This window comes from Mycteria americana, chromosome 9 (genome assembly GCF_035582795.1).
Source record: "Mycteria americana isolate JAX WOST 10 ecotype Jacksonville Zoo and Gardens chromosome 9, USCA_MyAme_1.0, whole genome shotgun sequence".
Taxonomy (NCBI): domain Eukaryota; kingdom Metazoa; phylum Chordata; class Aves; order Ciconiiformes; family Ciconiidae; genus Mycteria; species Mycteria americana.
In genome coordinates, this window is record NC_134373.1 from 16,216,137 (window position 1) to 16,234,598 (window position 18,462).

The following is an 18,462-nucleotide window of genomic DNA, read 5'->3' on the forward strand; positions in this document are numbered from 1 at the left end:
AATACCCCTTTATTTATTTGTTCAGTTTCCTGAAAGGTACTAAGCTTTCTCTGGTACTCTCTACCTCTGGAAGCTGGGTAGGAGCTAGTAAATAACAGGGCATTTGATAGAGGTGCTGTTGTAGTATAACCTACCTGACTGTGGCACAGTAATTTGAACTACTGATGTCAGAAGGCAGGCAGTAACATAGATCTCCAGATGTTCCTGATAATTGTTTCTGTTGCTTCAATGGGTCAGTAATGGGACTTTTTCCAGCTGCACTTCTTACATGCTTGTGTTAATAACAGAAAAGCAGAGTACTGTGTTCATTCATATTAAAGGCACAGTGACAGCTGCTAGCAGTTGTAGAGCTGTGTTTCAAACACAGATGTTAATACTAGCTGATCTAGTCTAAACATTGCATTTCTATGCTAACCCAACATTTACAGCTAGTCAACTGCAGGGTGAGAGTTTGTCTTGTGTAACCAGTTTCTGATCTTTGTTGAGTAGTGATACATCAGTTTGAGTTTATATTAGTCCGAAAATAAAATTTCAACAGAAGTGGTACCTTTTAAGTTTTTGTGCGCTACTTAGTGCTTACCACCACACTACAGATCACATCTTGCTATGGACCAGAACAAATTAAAACTCTACTCTGAGAAGAGAGAGATTATTTTGTGTTTATATCACATTCCAGCAGTCTGTCCCAGCATGTACTGGACTGTGCTGAAAGGTACTGGAGTCTCTGAGGCAGAATTTCCCCATATCTGCTAATCATACAAAGGAAGGAGAGACACAAAGAATGTTAGTTGACTTTTATTTTAGTCTGAACTAAAATACTCTTTTAAAAAACCCCAAACACAAAACCATGGATGGAATAGTTTTTCACAGTCATAATCTCACTTGCTGTATCACAACAGGAAGGGTAAGTAATAGCCCAGACAACTGGAGAAAAGTTTTGCACCTTTACAAATCATGGGGTGGGGGAAGAGGTAACAGTTCCTATGCTTCACGTCCAGTCAGAAGGAGCATAACTAAATGCATGGCCTGCATTTAGACACTGCAGCATGGCTTTATTAGGCTCTTAGCCTATAGGGCTTGTTCCCAGCATTTACTAAGTGCTGCTTCTCAAATGCTACAGTCCTGACTGTAGCCATGGGACCAAATCCCTTAGTATCAGGATACTATGCTCTGGTTGGCACTAAAAGTAAGAGAGGGGCTGCAGTAGAGCTGGACAGCCCTGTGAGCTCACTTATACTGAGTGGACAGTACTGGAGAGATGAGGACGGTTCTGATTTCTAAGGTCTGTTGGACAGTAAGTCACCACTGGTTTGACCAGAGCTGTGACAGACTGGCTTTCAGTCTGAGAGGAAGACAGAAAAGAAACACAGATAATAAAGTAATGGAGAGAAACCTCAGGTCTTCTGTGAATGACATCAGGAATCCAGACCCACATTGAGCTTGAATACTATCACATTCAGCTGCTTAGCAGAAGTAAGGCCTAGCCCAGCAGCTCAAGGGGTTTAAGAAAACATGGTCTTTTAAACATTTAAAAAAGTGTACATGTTCATTTTTGTCTAGTATTTGAAATGTTACACAGAGTGTCATACAGTGCCACTTACACTCTGGTGTAAGCGGAAGATGCTTTGTTAATGGAGCTTGAGTAGAACCCATGCTTTAAAGTTTGGGCAGAGAGGCCAGCTTCCCCTTCAAGTTTTCAGCAAGCTTGTCCATGAACTCAAAGGTGTTCAGGTAGTCAGAGCGTGTGACACTGAGGGGGGGAAACAAAACAAGACAGACATTAGTTGTGAAGCCACTCAAATGCTCAAAGCAGAGTTCTTTGAACAGTCTTCCCCTAAGTCTTGCCTCTAAAACCAAAAGAGTTCTCCTACTCATCAGGCTGATGTTTTTTGCCAAAAGGCTCCAGAGAAGAGGTAGCCAGGTGGTATTTTGCAGTGAAGTAGGTGTCCATCCTAATAAATGGACAGGGCAGGATCTGGCCAATGTAGCCAGCCTGTCATGAAAGAAATCTTTGCAGTTCCTTCTTTATTTTTTTCCCCATGCATTTGGTACAATAGCAGGGACAGAGCAACCTAGACTAAGCTACTTGGGGCAGGGAGTGTCTCACGTTCTGTTCATACAGCACTGGGTACAGATGAGTCCTGTTCTGTGACCAGACTCCCAGCAATTCTTCACCATACTGAAATAAGCTTCCAGCAAACGCTGTTCAGAAACACCAAGTAAAACAGCCTCCGCCAAGCATAGCTGATTACTTCATACACTTACTTAGGTAGGCCTTTGATACAGGCAGCAAGGTCCTTTGTCATGAAGCCAGATTCAATGGTCTCAATGCAGACTTCTTCCAGGGCAGCTGCAAAGTTCTTGAGGCTAGTGTTGTTGTCCAGCTTAGCTCTGTGAGCTAGTCCTCTTGTCCATGCAAAGATGGAGGCTGAGAGAGAATACTAGATTACTCTGTCCTTCTAGAACTCCCTGGACATTGTTCTAAACTGTCATGTGGAACAGTAATTATTTTTTAATATTAATAGAACTGAAAACAGACAGAAAAAGAGATAGAAAATCTAGTATGGGAAAGAGAACACTTGTCTTTGTCTAGGCATCCTTTGCATTTTGTGCAGCTCTAAAGAAAAGCAAACCCTAGAAACTACTCACTGCCTCCAGCAATCTCTTTGTGCATGCCATTTTATCTTATTTTGTTCCTGCCCAAGTTGGAAAATGACCAGTGGTAGGACTCTGTGGTTACACAGAAAGCTGTTCTTATGATAGAAGGGTGCAGTCTTCTTCCTGGTATTACATTACACTCTGGTTCCTGTGCAACTGTAGAGGATTCTTTCCCTCGTGTCCCATTCTAGGTGCACTTACACTTTATGGACATGGTTTGGAAGGTGGCTGGGTCTTTTGTAGCATCAGGAAGGGGAGTAAAATAAAAAACAACCAACCTAAATCTTAAGGCTGTTATGGCTATAAACCTGTTGTTTGCTGAAGAGTGAGAGCATGTCTCAAAGGCTAGGTTAGGTCTAGCTTATTGCTCACACTCACTCCATTCCAGCCTGTTTTTGCCCCAGGCTGCAGCTGTCTCCATGGAAGAAAAATGCATTATGAATAACTAGTTTCACCACTCAGTGGTGCAATTCTCTGCAGAAAGGATGCAGATATTCTTACTCCAAGCCTGTTCTTTCATGTGTAGAGATCACTGAAGGGCAGTGAAAAGCAGCTCACCAATGGGGTTAGTGGAGGTTTCTTGTCCTTTCTGGTGCATGCGGTAGTGACGAGTAACTGTGCCGTGAGCAGCTTCTGCTTCAACAGTCTTGCCATCAGGGCAGATCAGCACACTGGTCATCATCCCCAGAGAGCCATAGCCTACAGAATACACAGTTTAAAAAGTTCAGTGTCTCCTTTGGACAGCCCCCTTAAATTCCCCTTAATCCCCCCATCCTACAATCCCCCTTCATCCTCCCAGCCTTGATGTAAGTATTCCCAAACAGCAGTGCTGCTGCTGCTGCAACTAACTGGCTAGTCCTGACATGTCAAAATCACAGGTTGCCTGAACAGAAAGTGCTGCTGAACCATGAGATGATACAGATATGCAGACATTCTGCACCATTTCAAGAAAATTAGTATTCTCACCTAACTTGGACAGATTTTTACTGAAAAGGTGCAGTATGGAACAAAGAATCCTAAACAAGCAGTGTTGGGCTGCCAATTGCTATCTTCCCCAGAGAGTGATAGGAAACAAACCTACTTCATACCAAGAGCATCTGCTCTAGTGAAAGAAACCATGAGCTGGCAAAACTGGACATTCATATCACTTCTAGCCCTGTAGGTTTCAGAGATCTGTATCTTTGAAAGTTTCTTTGTCCAACACACATCCTTGTTCTGTGGGCGGCAGTTTACTGGCATTACTTTAGAAACAGCATATTACATAAAGCCACACATCTTGCCCTGTGGGTTTCTGCATCCATATTTGTTTTGGCACCAGGCAGCTTGGTTATATAGGATTTTGATCAAGCACTACAAGTCTGTAAAGTTAAATATATCAATCTCTCTCTTTAGACCTGACAGGTAGTTTTAGGTCCTGAAGGTTTTCTTACTTATCTGTAGAGAACCTGCCAATATGCTCACCACCAGTCAGCTTAACTCAGGCTGTCAGTGACAGAATCCCAGCTGTCTGGACACCTTCCATTAGAATGGAAAGCCTATCAGTTATGTTAGTAGGAACTGCCATCTGGTAAAGTAATGCAGCTATGCAGTTTGCATTCAATGGATTTTCTTGTAAAAGTGAAATCAGAAACTCTTTGCCTGCCTGATATCTCCATGACTGGCCACAGGTTTGAAATGTAAGTTCTGAGAGCTAACACCACTGCCTGGGCCATTACATGAGATATGACACAAGGTCACAAGAGACTGCTACTGAGCCTACTTCAGTGTAGCACAGGAAACATCTCATACCTTGCGCAACAGAGTCAGACTGCACATCCCCGTCATAGTTCTTGCAGGCCCAGACAAAGCCTCCTTCAGATTTCAGGGCCTGAGCAACCATGTCATCAATGAGCCTGTGCTCATACCAGATCTTTTTGGCTTCAAACTGGGACTTGTATTCTCTGGAAAACAAAATCCAGAACACCTTGACATATAAATAAAAACAGGGATTGCATAATTTGTGCAAGTAATTGTGCATAGTGAGGTGCATACAGATAAAAGTAAAAAAAACCCCAAAAACAAAAAAAAACCCAAACAACCACACTTAAATTTCATCCCCTTTACTCTTTTTTTTCCTTGCTTGCTTTGCTAGGCCACTGCAAGTCTGCTTCAGAATCACAGAGGAGCCCATAGAGAATCTGTGACTCTCCATTAGGAGAGATGAACACCACAGCCACATTTAGCAGAGCTTTAAACATTCAGTATTGTGTCCTGCAGACAAGGGAGACTGCAACAGGGCCATGCACAGCCCCTCCCAAAAGTGCTGCTGAGTGTCTGAAAATGCTGAATTAACTGTAGCAAATCACAAGGCTGGAGAGGATGTTCCTGCTTGCAGACTTATGCACTGCAGTAGGAAGTACACAACTATCCTAGTTACCTGTCATAGATCTCCTGGAAGATGTCTTTAAAGCGGCCATCATATCTCTTCAGGATAGTGTTCTTGGTGCTCATGTATAGGGGCCAGCCTTTAGACAGTGCCATTTGGAAGGAACTGTGGGCAAAATCCTTGATAGACTGGTCAAGATTGTACATTCCCATGGCTACACCACCACAGCCTGTTAGTGGAGAAAGAACAGATAGGAATCAACTAGATTTAGTTTTGGTTAAGGATTTGACAGTCTCCCCACAGCATACTCTGGCAGGCAGGCTGGTGTTATCCCCAGGTGTCTTGATATAGTTCTCAATTTAAGGCTGGTTCTTTCAGGAGAGGATTCACTTTGCACTATCAGCTCAAAGCTCCAGCAGTCCTGTGATACATGGATAGGAAGGTGGTTTTTATTTTACAGCTAGGTACATCTTAATACTGTGATCTAATATGCCTAAGAAGTTTCTTCCTAATCCAGCCTAAGCAGCAAAACTGTGACAGGAGTAAGCGTGCTTGAACTCTTACTAGCAAGATGAACAATACAGAGTATTTTTCTATCAAAGCAGCAGGCAGCAGTTTGGAGCAGGGTCTCACTCAAAGCTAGAAATGGGTTTGCTCCCATCCTAAGTGCCCTGTACCTTCAGGCTTCGACTGCACTGTAGAACTAACTCCAGCAGTCAGAGGCTGCTTTGCCTAGCTCAGGTAAACAAGTCTCCACTTGCGTTCCTGCACCTTTTCAGCACACGTGTTTAGCCTACCCTGCAGCTTTGTTTCACCTGCTCAGGCTCACTTCCAGCAAATTGTAGGAAGAACATGCCAGTCATCTGGGTGCAAGGGAAAGTCCTGAGAAGGCTCTGAGGAACTATCAACACTCACATGACTTAGATTGCGTAACAAAGATGTCTTAGCAGCCTGAATGGAAGTGCCTTAAACTTACAGCCCAGCTCACCAGGGGGAAAGCAGCATTCAGATCATGGGAGAGGCTGATTGGGGGTGAAAATAGGGTCTAGGGCTTCATGAAAAAGCTTTGTCATCTTCAGAGCACAGCTCTTTGTATTTCTAGTGAAAAGTAGATACCATATACTTAATTTTAAGCACCTCACTACCACCACCTCTCTAGTCTGTTGTACAGTGCCTTTATCAGGGATCTTTGCTCTGGAAATGTCCCAGATTTCTTTATTTTTTATTTTTGAAAATACCCTTTCCTAATATCCATTTGTCTCTACCTCCAGATGGTTGCTATTATATGGACATGCATGCAGAATGAAGATGGGAAGCCAGAGAAGGTTTATCTACTCACCAAGACAGCAAGGTCATTTAAAGTTGATATTGGCAGGGAATGAAATTCCTGTTGTTACCAGCAAAAATACATGTTGTCCCCCGCCTCCCTTAGTGAGTCAAGGACAGAACAGGGTCTGATCAGCTACAGAGACCATGTCCTCTGGAGCCATGATTTCATAGTTGCTGGGTGACAGCTATGAAGTTTTATTCAACTACTTATTTGCATACAGGTAAGAAAAGCCTTGTTGCAATCATACTAAAAATCTCTTGATTTGGTGTCAAGGTTGAACGTATTAGTATAGCAATAGGACAAGCTTCCCTTATGCACTGTGGAGATATGCTGGCACAACACTTATCTGTGGGGAGGGGAGTTCCCCCAGAGCAATAGCAGTAATCTGCCATCTTTGCACTTCCTTGCTTTCTGCTCACTGATGCAACGCAGAGCAGTGAATCAGACTGGCAGCTGGAACTGCCAGATGTCTCCAATACAGGCTCACCAGTCACCTATCAAATGAAAACAGATTAGGACTGGCAGTGAAGCAGGTGAACTCCAGATGAAAGGCTGTGCAACAAGAGATAGTAGAGATTTAGGCTGCTGTGAGCAAGAATGCCAGAGAAATCAAGTATTACAGAAGAGGGTCATATGGCAGCCTTGGTACCTGCTTGCCAAGCCAACAGCATACAAACTAGGATTCTGTGGTTTACATGGAGGTATTAGGTCTTCGTAGCTAGAAACAAAACACTGCACACTCACATACATAGGTCACCATAAGGCTTCAAATCCTGAACCCTTTGATCACTGATAGGCAAGAGAGATGACTTGTGTGATGTTTTCCTGAATCCTTCCCCTAGAGAAACACCCTGGGTTCTAGCAACATGTGTGTGTAATTGTTTTCACACAAAGCCCAACAATGTCAGGACTCTTCCTCCTGAGCCTAGCAATGTCTACAATCAGCACAGTGATATTGCTAGGAGGGACACCAGTACCTTTGGGACTGCATCTGTTAAAACAGTTAGAGCCTACACAGTCAGGAGCATCCTTGTCAAATCTCCTTTTCACCTGGCAGAGCAAGTATCAGTTCTCATTTCTATTGAAAAGACTGCTTAACAAAGAAGGGTACAAACTGCAAAGGTATATAGAGCCCAGTAAGACAAACTAAACCCAGAAAGAATTACATCCGAATTGTTCTCAAATATGTCTCCCCTTAGGTCAAGCCCTGTTTAGATAGCAAGTTTCCCTCTGATCAGAATGAAAAACATACATGCTGCTACCAGAGTCATCATACGAGGAGCATGACAGGTGGCAAGTCTAGTATGATGGTGTGTTTGATATGCCTCTTTGATCCCAGGAAGATTTCAGGTAACTTTCAGTATTTCCCAGATAAACGAAGAAGACCCAGACCTTCTACCCCACTCTACCTCAGTCATATTTTACCATCAAACAGATCTGACTGATACTTCAAGGTTGAATTAAACAAAAAATACCAGTTTTAGTCATAACTTAGAGATAATACCTACTTTCAAAGTTATGGACCAGATACGTGACTGGTTTGCCTCCATCTTCTGGAGTGTAGGTCATCTCTACTTTTCCAGGCCCAGGTACCACAAAATCAGTTGCTCTGTACTGTTAAAAAAAATTGCCATGATGATTTTATCTATCAGGAGGACAGATCTATAAAAGACAACCTGCATTTGGGAGGGCAAGGTGCAGAAAAGCATAAACAGTTGTACCTAAAACCCCATTAAACAAGCTCCGTTTACTCAGCCATGTGATCATCAGATTATTTTACTAGATATTAGAAAGACAAGTAATCAAGAGCCCGCCCGTTTCAGAAGAGATCCTCCTCTTTAATGGAAAAAGCTTATGGATTCTCAGGCCCCATCAATTGGCAGAGTATATATTTTTGTAGATGCAGTGAAGTTTTAAAGTGCAAAGTATCCAGAGTGTTGTGTGGTCTGTGAGTAGAAAGGCTCCTCTCCCTGCCTCAAAAAAAGCCATTCATATCATAACTACCGATCTCATGAATAAGGGGGAATCATACAGCACCTTAACAAAAGCCATTATTTCTATCCATCATATGACATTTGAAAGGCCAATCTGTAGTAAGAGTTCTTTGAATTCTGTAAATGGGTATACATTTTGCTCCTGAGCTACACAGACTCAAAAGAAGAGCCAACATGTACTTCAAGTTTTTAAATGGTGTCTCATCTTCCCAACTGTCTAGAACAGTACTATTTAAGGTTACATTTCCTTGAAATTCATCATCCTTTTCCACTTAGTTTCCCTCCTATTGAGAAATCGGTTCCCTGAGCTGTTCTGAAGTTACAGAATTATCTTTCTCATATGCCCTTTACATGTTCTTATATTATTCCTTTCACTTTAATCTCATACTTTGGCAGGGTTTCAATCCTCCCCCTTAATCCATTGTTCCCTATTATTATTTTGACCTTCTCAATTATTCAGTACTCTTAAGGATGTTGAATCCCATTCTTTTCTAGTGTCAGGGCTCTGCCATTATTTTCCTCTTGGAAATTTATTATTTTACCTTCCCACCCCAGCTAATCTCATGATTTATCCTCAGTTTGTGGGTTTAGCCATCTATTTAAGCACTTGGCTCTTCTAGAAGACTTTTCTTTTGTCATGTTTGGCTGATTTACAACATATCATTACCCATGGAGAACAGTATGGTTGATTCTTGCCCTCTGGGCTGCCCAAAGGCCACTACACTGAGTGCTATGCCAGGGCTTTCCATGGCCTTGTACCACCTCTGCCACGAGAGCTCTGATAAAGGATGTTTCCCTACTTCGGTACCACAGCCTGATGTGCCCACTATGAACACCAACTCTGCAGGAGTGCTGTGCAAGTAAGCTTAAGCAGCAGATCATTGTTTTAAAAAACAAACAAACAAACAAAACAATCAAACCAAACCAACAAAAACAAAAAAGAGAACAAACACACCCCCAGCACAGAAGGCCACTTTGCCCACTTCTAAAAATCACTCAGATCCACTTTTTCTGTGAGCAACATTTGCCACCAAAAAGCCCTTCTGAGAATACGGGCAGTGTGAAGGATATTTTCTATAGACATTGCTATGTAGGGAGGAGGGTTCTGCAGAGGTGAAAAAAATTACTTAGAGGAGTTATACCCTGTGTTTAGGTACAAGGCCTATCTAATCCAAGCACAGACCCCTGAATGCTGTTTATACAGCTACGTTGTCTAAGGAAGAGAGGCATGAACCAGGCTCTCCCACACTTCATCAGGTGCTGTGCAAACAAAATGCTAGCAAGTACCCACTCCCAGGTGGAGTGCAAGGGATAAAGCAGAAGCACAGGGACGTCTAAGTCTTTGTACCTCTATACCAGTCAGGACTAAGCCTGTTCAGATAAAAAGAAGGGTAAGCACTGAAGTGACTCACTTGATCCCCATAAGCATGACGGCCAATGACAATGGGTTTCACCCATCCAGACACCAGCCGGGGAATGTTCTTGCAGATAATAGCCTCCCTGAAGACAGTGCCACCTAGGATGTTTCTAATTGTCCCATTGGGAGACTTCCACATCTGCTTCAACTTGAACTCCTCCACTCTTTTCTCATCGGGAGTGATGGTTGCACACTTTATGCCAACGTTGTATTTCTTTATGGCTTCAGCAGCTTCCACAGTTACTTTATCATTTGTAGCATCACGATGCTCAATGCCCAAGTCATAGCTGTAACAAACCCACAAAGATGGTCACAACTGCCCAGGACTTTTGTTTGTGCCCAACAGGAAAGAAACCAGACCCCATATGTGCCTGTGAGTGTAGTTCCAGCACTCTGCTATAACTGAAGTTATCCCTCTTCCAGTGCAAATGCTGCTGGAGTGGAAGAAAACATAAGCTTATATACTGATACTTCTGCTGCTGGTAGGAAGTTGGAGAAAGGACAGCTTCAGTTTATGGCTGAGGCTCTCTGCCAGCATGGGACATAGCCAGTATCTCCTCTGCCTTCCCTTCTGAGCTTCCTGGCAATGGAAACTTTCAGTCTGGGATTCTAATGGTATGGAGCAGCACAATCCCGAGATGAATATGGGCCTTTATTTCAAACCTCTTGTGCTGAGGGTTCTGGCTTCCTTCATATACTGAGCATATGAAACTACACTAGGCTTCAAATCAAGAACAGCTTTGACAATGGACCCACAATCCTGCTCTGGCAGCAAAACTGCCAATATTCCCCTCAAACAGTCAGAGGAAGCACGTTTTCCACACTTGCTGTTTTAATAGCTTTTGGAGAACAACGGGTGCCCAGCATGGGACAGCCCTGAAGCATAGCCAGCTGTACATGAATCTAGCCATTGTGCTGCCTCAGCCAGGGGTCCACTTTCCCTCCTCCCACCCTTCTTTGAAAAGGGATGTTCTCCAGACTGTGTGCATGTATTATGCTGCTGGGTTCCTGTTTGCTTGGTTCTCAACACCAGCAAGCAGAAAGCCTGATGTAGGTGGCATACAAATGACTCCAGGAGCAGGGGAAGAGGTCAGACTAGTGAGTTTAATAATGGTAGATACCATTGAAGGCCTCTGTCCACATGGCTAGGAGCAATGCAGCTGGATACTTCTCTAATCATTATAGCTCAGTGGCTAGAAAGGGAAGAGATTATTTGTTCTGCTTGACCAATGCTGTAGATAGCATGTCCCTTTTGCCATACCAGCTGCTAGTATTTGTTTTTTCCAGAACAGAGTGTAGGAGCACAGCCTAGGCTCTGGGAATAATTGCAACAGTTAGCTCACACTGCCAGCAGCAGAGCTCAAGTTTACAGACATCAGGGCAGGTTCTGTGCCCTAAAACCACCCTGTTGCCCTCTGGGCAGATCTTCAAACAGAGATGGCAAGAAGCCATAAACCTGCTCAGAGTCCACAGATGCCAGGCTTCAAGTCAGGGAGTGGCTGAAACACCCCATGTTTCTAATTGTTTAGGCTGCAGGAAGCCATGCAGACTGCCCAGCTGCTGGAAAGCCAAGACATTGGAGATAAAAAAAACACAGACCATGTCTGTGGGAGACCTCCTTAGAGGCACAGTACAGAAAAACACTAACTCACAGTTAAGCATTCACTGCTTAGTGCTGTGAGGAGCCCCAGAGGGGCTGCCAACAGACTTTGACAAAATACCTTCACCATGAGCCCACATTTTCCAGAGTACTTAGTGAGACTGGCTCTCAGGTAAGTTAACCAGGGAAGTCTGCTGGGAACTTTACCAGTATAAAAAGGGCTAGTTAGCCTCTCTGCACTACTGCAGAAGGAGCTATAAGGCTCTCAGTGCTAAGTGAAACATGATCAATGCCTAATGACACATGCAAATTGCAGTACCAAGTCGCTGCATGTCATAAAGAGCCATTACCTGTGCAAATCCAGATCTACATAAGGAAAAATCAGCTTTTCTTTAATCAGTTCCCAGATGACCCGTGTCATTTCATCTCCTTGCATCTCCACAACGGAGCCTCCATGGATTTTTTTAGACATCTTGAGCTGCAACAGACATAAAAAACCCCAACCTAAGTTAAAAACTGACAATACACATCACCAATACATGTATCCTGCATTTTTACAACACAACTAGAAGAGAGGTATTAACGTAGCATACAGAATCTCTCCTAAAAATCTTGAAAATAACCACAATTTATCCCTAGTTTCATGCTAACTGATATTTTTCTTAAAGCCCCAGCTCCTAGGGAGATCTATCCAAAGATAAAAGTAAAGGTTAATACCTGAGATTTGAGGGTATGTGTTCTAAGGGCATGAGCTTTAGTTATAGTTGTACAAAGGAACTTGAAAGCATGACAACACTCTTCCCCCAAACTCCATAGAAATAGATGAGCGCTGTTTATTTTTACATTTCATGAGTTCTAGTCCAGTTGCCTGTTTCTCCCCCTTTTTCTGAAAAACAGGGGTTAATGGACATTATTTTAATGACAGCTCATATTGCTGGCACTATTAATCTTAATACATTGTCAGTTTCTTTATTAGCTTCCTTCCGCAGGAAGGAAGGAAACAGGTACGGAAATCCAAGGGCCACATCAAGAATACTTTCTCCTGGCAAGCTTTATTTCTGCTGTTAAAGTAAATACTGGACAGATTTGTTTTCTGTATGGAACAGAGGTTTCCCAAAGATATTTGTTCATAAAGCCTCAAAAAATAAAGCTGAACTCTGTCCTTCTATTTGCACTTTGTTCCTTAACAAAACACAACCCCACAAGCCACTGAACTGCTCTAACACAGTGCCCTGCTTTCCAACAGCCACAGTTTCTTGGTTGCCAGCTCCGATTATGCCAAGAGCTATGACTTGGCAAGTTCCTCCTCCCAAGACAGCCCTGTTGTTGTATGGAGCTGTTAGGATACTACAGTGAGATACCAAGCCCTCATGCCTGAGGTTGCAGTCTCACAGACACAGAGGTCCATGAATGGCTCTATCCAGAATGAGGGGTCCTACTGTACACAGAGTCTATTCATCTAGATGAAGTTATTCAGAGGTGTGAGGTTTGCCATGCAAGGGCTCCAGGTTCCAAGCACGTGTGGAGACTGCTCCCTGATTCAATTTTTTTTTTTTAAATTAAACTACCTTGTGTTATATTTCCAAAATCCAATCCATTAAACATTTTTAGTCTGTGAAGAGAATAAACTTTCTAAGCTATGTTCTAGCTACTGCATCAAGCTTTCCCAAACTTTTTAAAGAGCAAAAATTAAAAAAATAAAGTAAAATGAGGTTGTTAGTTACTGAGACTCTATTTTCTATTAGCACATAAACTTGAAAAATTAACTAGTCCAAGGCACTCCTATCCCAAAGAAAAATAATATCTTGGCTTATATTAGGCCTCTCTAGTCTTCATGGAAAACTAACTTCACGTGACCACACTCTGTCTGAACTCAGCTTACTTATGCAATTATTTTGGACCCCATTTTCAATTGTGACTATCTAATTAAGGACTATATCACACTCCCCATGGCCTAGGCACAGGATTACTACTTGGGAGACTTGGGTTTTGCTTTTGGCACTTACATAATCTGAGAAACAGTCCGATTCATTCAAGCCAAAATATATACAGACACACACCCACCATCGCTTGTTTTGTGGTTTGGTCTCTACTTAAATAAGACAAATCAGACTATGTCAGTTGTAGCAATAGGTTTTGCAAAGCTGGCTTCAGACGCATATGGTGCTGCTGTCACAAGGGGAACACAAAGGTACATGAGACACACCTCCACTGAGCTACATCTCCACCGATATGTGGAAACAGCAGCTTCTTAAACAACTCTGACAGCATCCTACATGTTCATCTGATCATGGCCCCAGTACTTTTCCCCTCCTCAAACACTGATGTCCCCAGTATGTCTATGTACAGGGGCAGTACTGCAGTAGCATCCCTCTTCTGCACACCAGAGTCAACATGCCAAGAGGTTCCTCTAGAGAGCACACATTCCCTAGAGTTCAACTCTTTCTGTTACTCTTCCCTTTTGATTTTATACTCTCCAGAACTGGCAAAAGTCAGCAAGGTCTTTCTCCTACAGCAACCCTTCTTTAAATACACTTAACCTAGGCATTTAGCCAAGGCAGCTTAGAAGAAACTTCGTGAATTTCCAAATACTCCTTGGTCCTCAGGAAGGACTTAGGGCCTACAGTCAGTAATTAACTATTGCAACACCTCCTTAATTAAGGTTTACAGAACATCTCTTCAGATCAGGCATGCTCCCAGGGAGAGCATTGCAGATCGTTGTCACTAACCAAGACCTTGCCTGCACTTGTTTTTCGGCTGCATTGCCCTCCATCCACGCACGCAGCCCGCCCTTGACAACGCGATGCAGGCTAGTTCTTCTGGCACAGGCAGAATTTACCGACCAGACGGCGGGCTGCAGCCGGTGCCACAGCTGAGGCTGAAATCCAGGCACCGGCACCAGAACAAGGCGCTGCTGGGCCTGGCCAGCACGGCAGTGACCGGGGCCGCTGCCCGCAGCCCCGCCCCTGGATACGCGAGGGGCCCTAAGCGCAACCGGCATTAGGTGACACTATCGACTGTTAAGAGCTATCTGGATTGCAGGGGGAGAAAGCCCAGCCCCGGGCCGAGGAGGCCGAGTCCGGGGTGCAAGCACCCCCTCAGCACCCGGTGCGTCTTCAGCGATACCTGCGGCGAGAGGAGGTGCCGGGCGAGCAGCCTGCCACGGAGCTCCCGCCCCGAGCCGCCAGAAAAAAAGCCCTTAAACGCAAAACCACCCTCTCGGGGCCCCTCTGCACGGCGGGGGACGCCGCGCCCAGGAGGGGAAGGACAAAGGGCGCGGCCCCCCGCAGCGCGGTGCGACTCTGGGGCGCCGAGCCCCGTTACCTGCGGGCGGTGCCGGTCCGGCTCTCACGGCGATGCAGGGCCCAGCCGTGCGCGGGGCCTTTTATGGGGCCGCGCCCCCGCCTCTGCCCGGCCCCGCCGCCGCGGCGCCCCCTTGCCGGCCCCTCCTCCCGGCGGCGGGGCCCGGCGGGGCGGGGGCGGGCCGGCTGGGGAAGCGGCTGCTCGGCCCTGCCCCACGGGCCCGCTCGCGCCGTGGCTCTGCGGCCGGCCCGTAGCGGTGCCCGCCCCGCCGGGCCTGCCCGGGTTTTGCGCGCCGATGCCTCCTTGTGAGAAGGCCGCGGCAGCGCGTAACGCGCCGCGGCCGTTCCGCCGGGCCAGGCAGCCCGTAGCGCGGTGACCCGCCCGCCGAGCCGGGCCTCTTCCGCGCTCTCCCGAGACAGCCGCAGTAAGTGGCCTGCGTCGCCACAGGGAAGCCGATGGCGCTGGCGGGCACGAAAGCCTGCGTGCCGACGGAGCTCGAGTGTGCCCGGGCTGCTGGAGCGGGCCCCAGGGAAAGCGCGGGCGGCCAGCCTGCCCTCAGCGCTGTGCTGGCCTGCCCCCAGCCGCGGGGCCCCGGCGAAACCGCTCCGCCGCCCCGCTCAGGGATACGCGTACACACGGGCGGGCAGGGACACGTTGGCTGGCGCGGAGGCGGCCATGTCGGCACTACGGCACCCGAGTAGCGGGGCTCCCCCCCCGAGGGGCAGGAGAGGGGCCCCTCTGCAGCCGGGGCGAGGCGGAGGGCGGGAACCGGGGAGGAACCCCGGGGGGGCACACCCGCCTCCCCGCGCTCCCTCCGCTGCCGGGCTGGCGGCGGCTCCCGCTGTGGCAGCCTGGAACTGCCACGCCCGGCAGGAGCCTGCTCGCAGCGCGGAGCCGGAGCGGGGCGGAGGTCACCGCCCCGGCGTCCCCGCCCCAACGGCCGCTGCCGGCGGGTGGATTGGCGCGGAGCCTCGATTGGCGATGCCTCGACGGGGAGCGCCGCCATCGGCGGGCGATTGGGCAGCCCTGCCCAATCGGCAGCGCGGCGGGTTGCTAGGGGCGGGGCGGGGCGGGGGAGCGGCCGGCGCGGGGCCGGGGCGGGAGGGGGGGGGGGGTGAAAAGAGGCGGTGCCGACCCGGGCCTGCGCCCCGGCATCCAGCACTGCAACCGGTACCGCCACCCGCGGGGAGCAGGTGAGGGCAGCCCGTCTGGAACCGGGCGATCCTGCCTGGGCCTCGCGTGGGCCCGCGGTAGCGGCTCCCCGGGGTGCGCGAGCCCTTTCTGTGGGGCCCGGCCCGGCCCTTGATGGCGGCTGACGGCGGCGCTCCTAGGCTGGCCCGGGCGTCGCCGCGTGGCCGCTGCCTGCGAGCAGCTTTCCGCTGCTTCCTTCCCATCCCGTCGCAGGTGATTTTCCGGGTCCGCCATCCCGGGCGGGCGCGTGTCTGTGGCGGGGGAAGGTGGGGGTGTCCCCTTTACAGAGAGGAAAGCAAAGCGGTCGGCGCGGCTCCGGCGCAGAGGCTGGAAGTGAAATGCGTGTGTGTCATGCAGTTATGTGTAAATTACGACTGTTCAGCTGTACACCCGGGGTGTGGTAGCCTTGTGCCTGGGAGTAACGTCCAAGTAACAAGGAGTGCCTGGACCCCTCTGGCACTGAGCGCTCTGTGGTCAGTTTTGTGGGGTGCAGGATTGTCACAGAGCCATTCTGGATGTAACTGCTGAGCGTGTGTGGAGGTTCACACCCATACTTGCACTCTGTGTTTTATTGGTGATGAGTTGGTGATGGCTGAAGACGTTGCAGCCTAACGTGGCTTTAGATACATCCCCCGTGGCTGTTTGGTAAGGATCCTGAGGAAGATGTAGTCTGGTTTTGTGCCTGTTGACTGATATGTGCACCTTGCTTTCTGATTTCCCACGATATTCAACTAAGTGACTGTTTCCCTGTTTCTTGGGGAAATGGGGGAGTGTTTTCCTTTTAGTGGGAGAAATAAAGCACTTTAAGAAAAGGTGATATATTCTATAGCTAATGTGTTGTGCAGCACAGAAAATCCAGGTGTTTCTGGAGCTAATGCCAAGTACAATGCTCTTCTTTTCAATCTGGTTTAATTAGGCTAGCACTGCCATCACAGAAGCAATTTCTGTGTGGTGTTTTCCCTTGAGGCTAAAGTTTATTTTTCCAGAATCACATATATGATGTATGCAAGTTCAGAGACTTCCTTGTTTTTTTGTCTTGCCAGGCTATAGCCAGTTGCTGAGAGATGAACATAGTTTCCTACAAAACTTCTGGTTGACTTCATAACGGCATTTTTAATGTGGTAGTGTGTGGGGCAGCACAGCCCTGTTGTACATTCAGCATTTAAAAAGCAAGTTATCAGTTGCCTTAAGTATTGAAGAAACAACTCCAAGTTTACCTGAAGGTATGCTCTTGAAGGCATTTTCCATGAACTCTGGTGTTCAAACATGTTCAAATCATCAGTTGTTTGAATAATATTGCTGAAATGCACAACAGCAAAAAATACCATGACTTACAGGGGAGAGGGATGCAGAAGCATTCCAGGCTAAGACTCAACCTTACATAAAGAACCTGACCAAAGTTTCTCCTGAAACTTTGTGAATGATGTCTCTCTGCTTTCTTTCTTAAGGATACGTGAATATCAGGAGAAACTCTGAGCTAAAGATGCTTACTATACAGAGCAACAAACAAAAGTCCACTGAGAAGTCATATGATTGACTTGCAGATACCATCTTCTGTGCAGTCGTTGTAGGAGTGGTCAAACCTTGCCACATGAGATGCATGCAGCTTGTTAGCACTTCCACTGTTGCTTGTCAGTCATGTGGATTTTCTCTGGACTGCATAGATTTTTAGTGTGGCTTCTTAGAACTTGGAAGAAAATGTTCTAGTCAGCGAAATATGCCTGTAGATTCTAGAGAGCAGTTGTGGAAACTGGTATTTTGTGAAGGAGCATGTATCAGCTGCTAAGCAGGAAGTAGACTGATACAGGGTTTTGATCCTTGGCACGGGTAAAAGTCAGCCATCACTCATAGGTTCCGTCAGCTCCCCATGTTCCTGCTCTGTCAAACGTTTCACTAAATTTTGCTTAAACAAAGATGAAGGTAGTGAGCACCTTAGCCTAGCAGGCTAGAAGTGCAGGCTTAGTGAGGCGGAGTGGAAGAAATCAGGTGTGTATTGAGGTTAAAGAATATGGGCTGTGGGAAAGTACAACTCTTGGCCGCATGAAGGCTTTGGTACACAGCAAGTAGGCTTAACAAGTATGGCTTCCCCTAATATAGAATGTGGGTTGGTTGGTTGGTTTGTTTGTTTGTTTTTCCTTGATGTAGCTACTCTTGAAAACAAGGAAGTTTGGAGGTGTTAGATATGACAACAAATAAGGAAGCAGTGTGCCACTAAAGTTAATCTTTCAGTCCTGCTTTTGTTTGCAGTTCATTCTATTTCTCATTCTGAAGTTAACCTGGCCAAACAACAAGTATGTCTTGTGCTTGCTCAGGTAGTGTGCCTGTCTTCAGTTTTCTTGTTACAAGGGCTGCAGAATTCACAGCATTGACAACTCTTATCTTGAGCTGAAGTTAAAACTTCTTTGTGATATGCATGCAGAGTCTCCATTTGAAAACTTCCAAGTTCTCATCAAACAGCAACTGGAGTGTGTCATCAGGCAGTGTAGTGGCTGTTTACTTACTTTGATTGCTCTGGATGTTTAACTAGGAGCTCTGAATTGCTCTCTGCAGAGATGCTGATCTCTTGCCAATGACTAGGCAGGGGACATGGGCTCTTAACTCTGG

At 46.5% G+C, this 18,462-nt stretch overlaps 2 protein-coding genes across 8 annotated transcripts in view; one reads left to right on the forward strand and one right to left on the reverse strand.

The window, feature by feature from the left end:
- Positions 1–779: 779 nt before the first annotated feature.
- IDH1 (isocitrate dehydrogenase (NADP(+)) 1) lies at positions 780–14,826 on the reverse strand. Of its 2 annotated transcripts, none has more exons than XM_075511466.1 (9): positions 14,689–14,826; positions 11,715–11,842; positions 9,760–10,051; positions 7,862–7,967; positions 5,075–5,252; positions 4,447–4,598; positions 3,217–3,357; positions 2,266–2,428; positions 780–1,750 (listed from the first exon to the last, which is right to left on the reverse strand). In XM_075511466.1, the coding sequence occupies exons 2-9, from the start codon at positions 11,834–11,836 to the stop codon at positions 1,657–1,659; spliced, it is 1,248 nt and encodes a 415-aa protein (XP_075367581.1). In that variant the 5' UTR covers positions 11,837–11,842; positions 14,689–14,826; the 3' UTR covers positions 780–1,656. The 2 variants fall into 2 exon arrangements, with proteins under 2 accessions (XP_075367581.1, XP_075367580.1); XM_075511465.1 differs by lacking the exon at positions 14,689–14,826 and adding an exon at positions 14,204–14,358.
- Positions 14,827–15,790: 964 nt separating this feature from the next.
- The window catches only part of PIKFYVE (phosphoinositide kinase, FYVE-type zinc finger containing), a 68,653-nt gene continuing 65,981 nt past the window's right edge, over positions 15,791–18,462 (forward strand). For 4 of the 6 annotated variants that reach the window (XM_075512674.1, XM_075512675.1, XM_075512676.1 and 1 more), the window contains exon 1: positions 15,791–16,071. The gene's annotated coding sequence lies outside the window, so the exon portion shown is untranslated. The remainder of the gene's footprint in view (positions 16,072–18,462) is intronic. The other 2 variants (XM_075512673.1, XM_075512677.1) reach the window with 1 other exon arrangement.

Coding starts and splice junctions, on each gene's coding strand:
- IDH1 (XM_075511466.1), bottom strand. CDS start 11,836: ATGTCTAAAAAAATCCATGGAGGCTCCGTTGTGGAGATGCAAGGAGAT. Junction 5,253..7,861: donor TCTGGTCCATAACTTTGAAA/GTAGGTATTATC, acceptor CTCCACTAACAG/GCTGTGGTGGTGTAGCCATG. Junction 4,599..5,074: donor TTCCAGGAGATCTATGACAG/GTAACTAGGATA, acceptor TTTGTTTTCCAG/AGAATACAAGTCCCAGTTTG.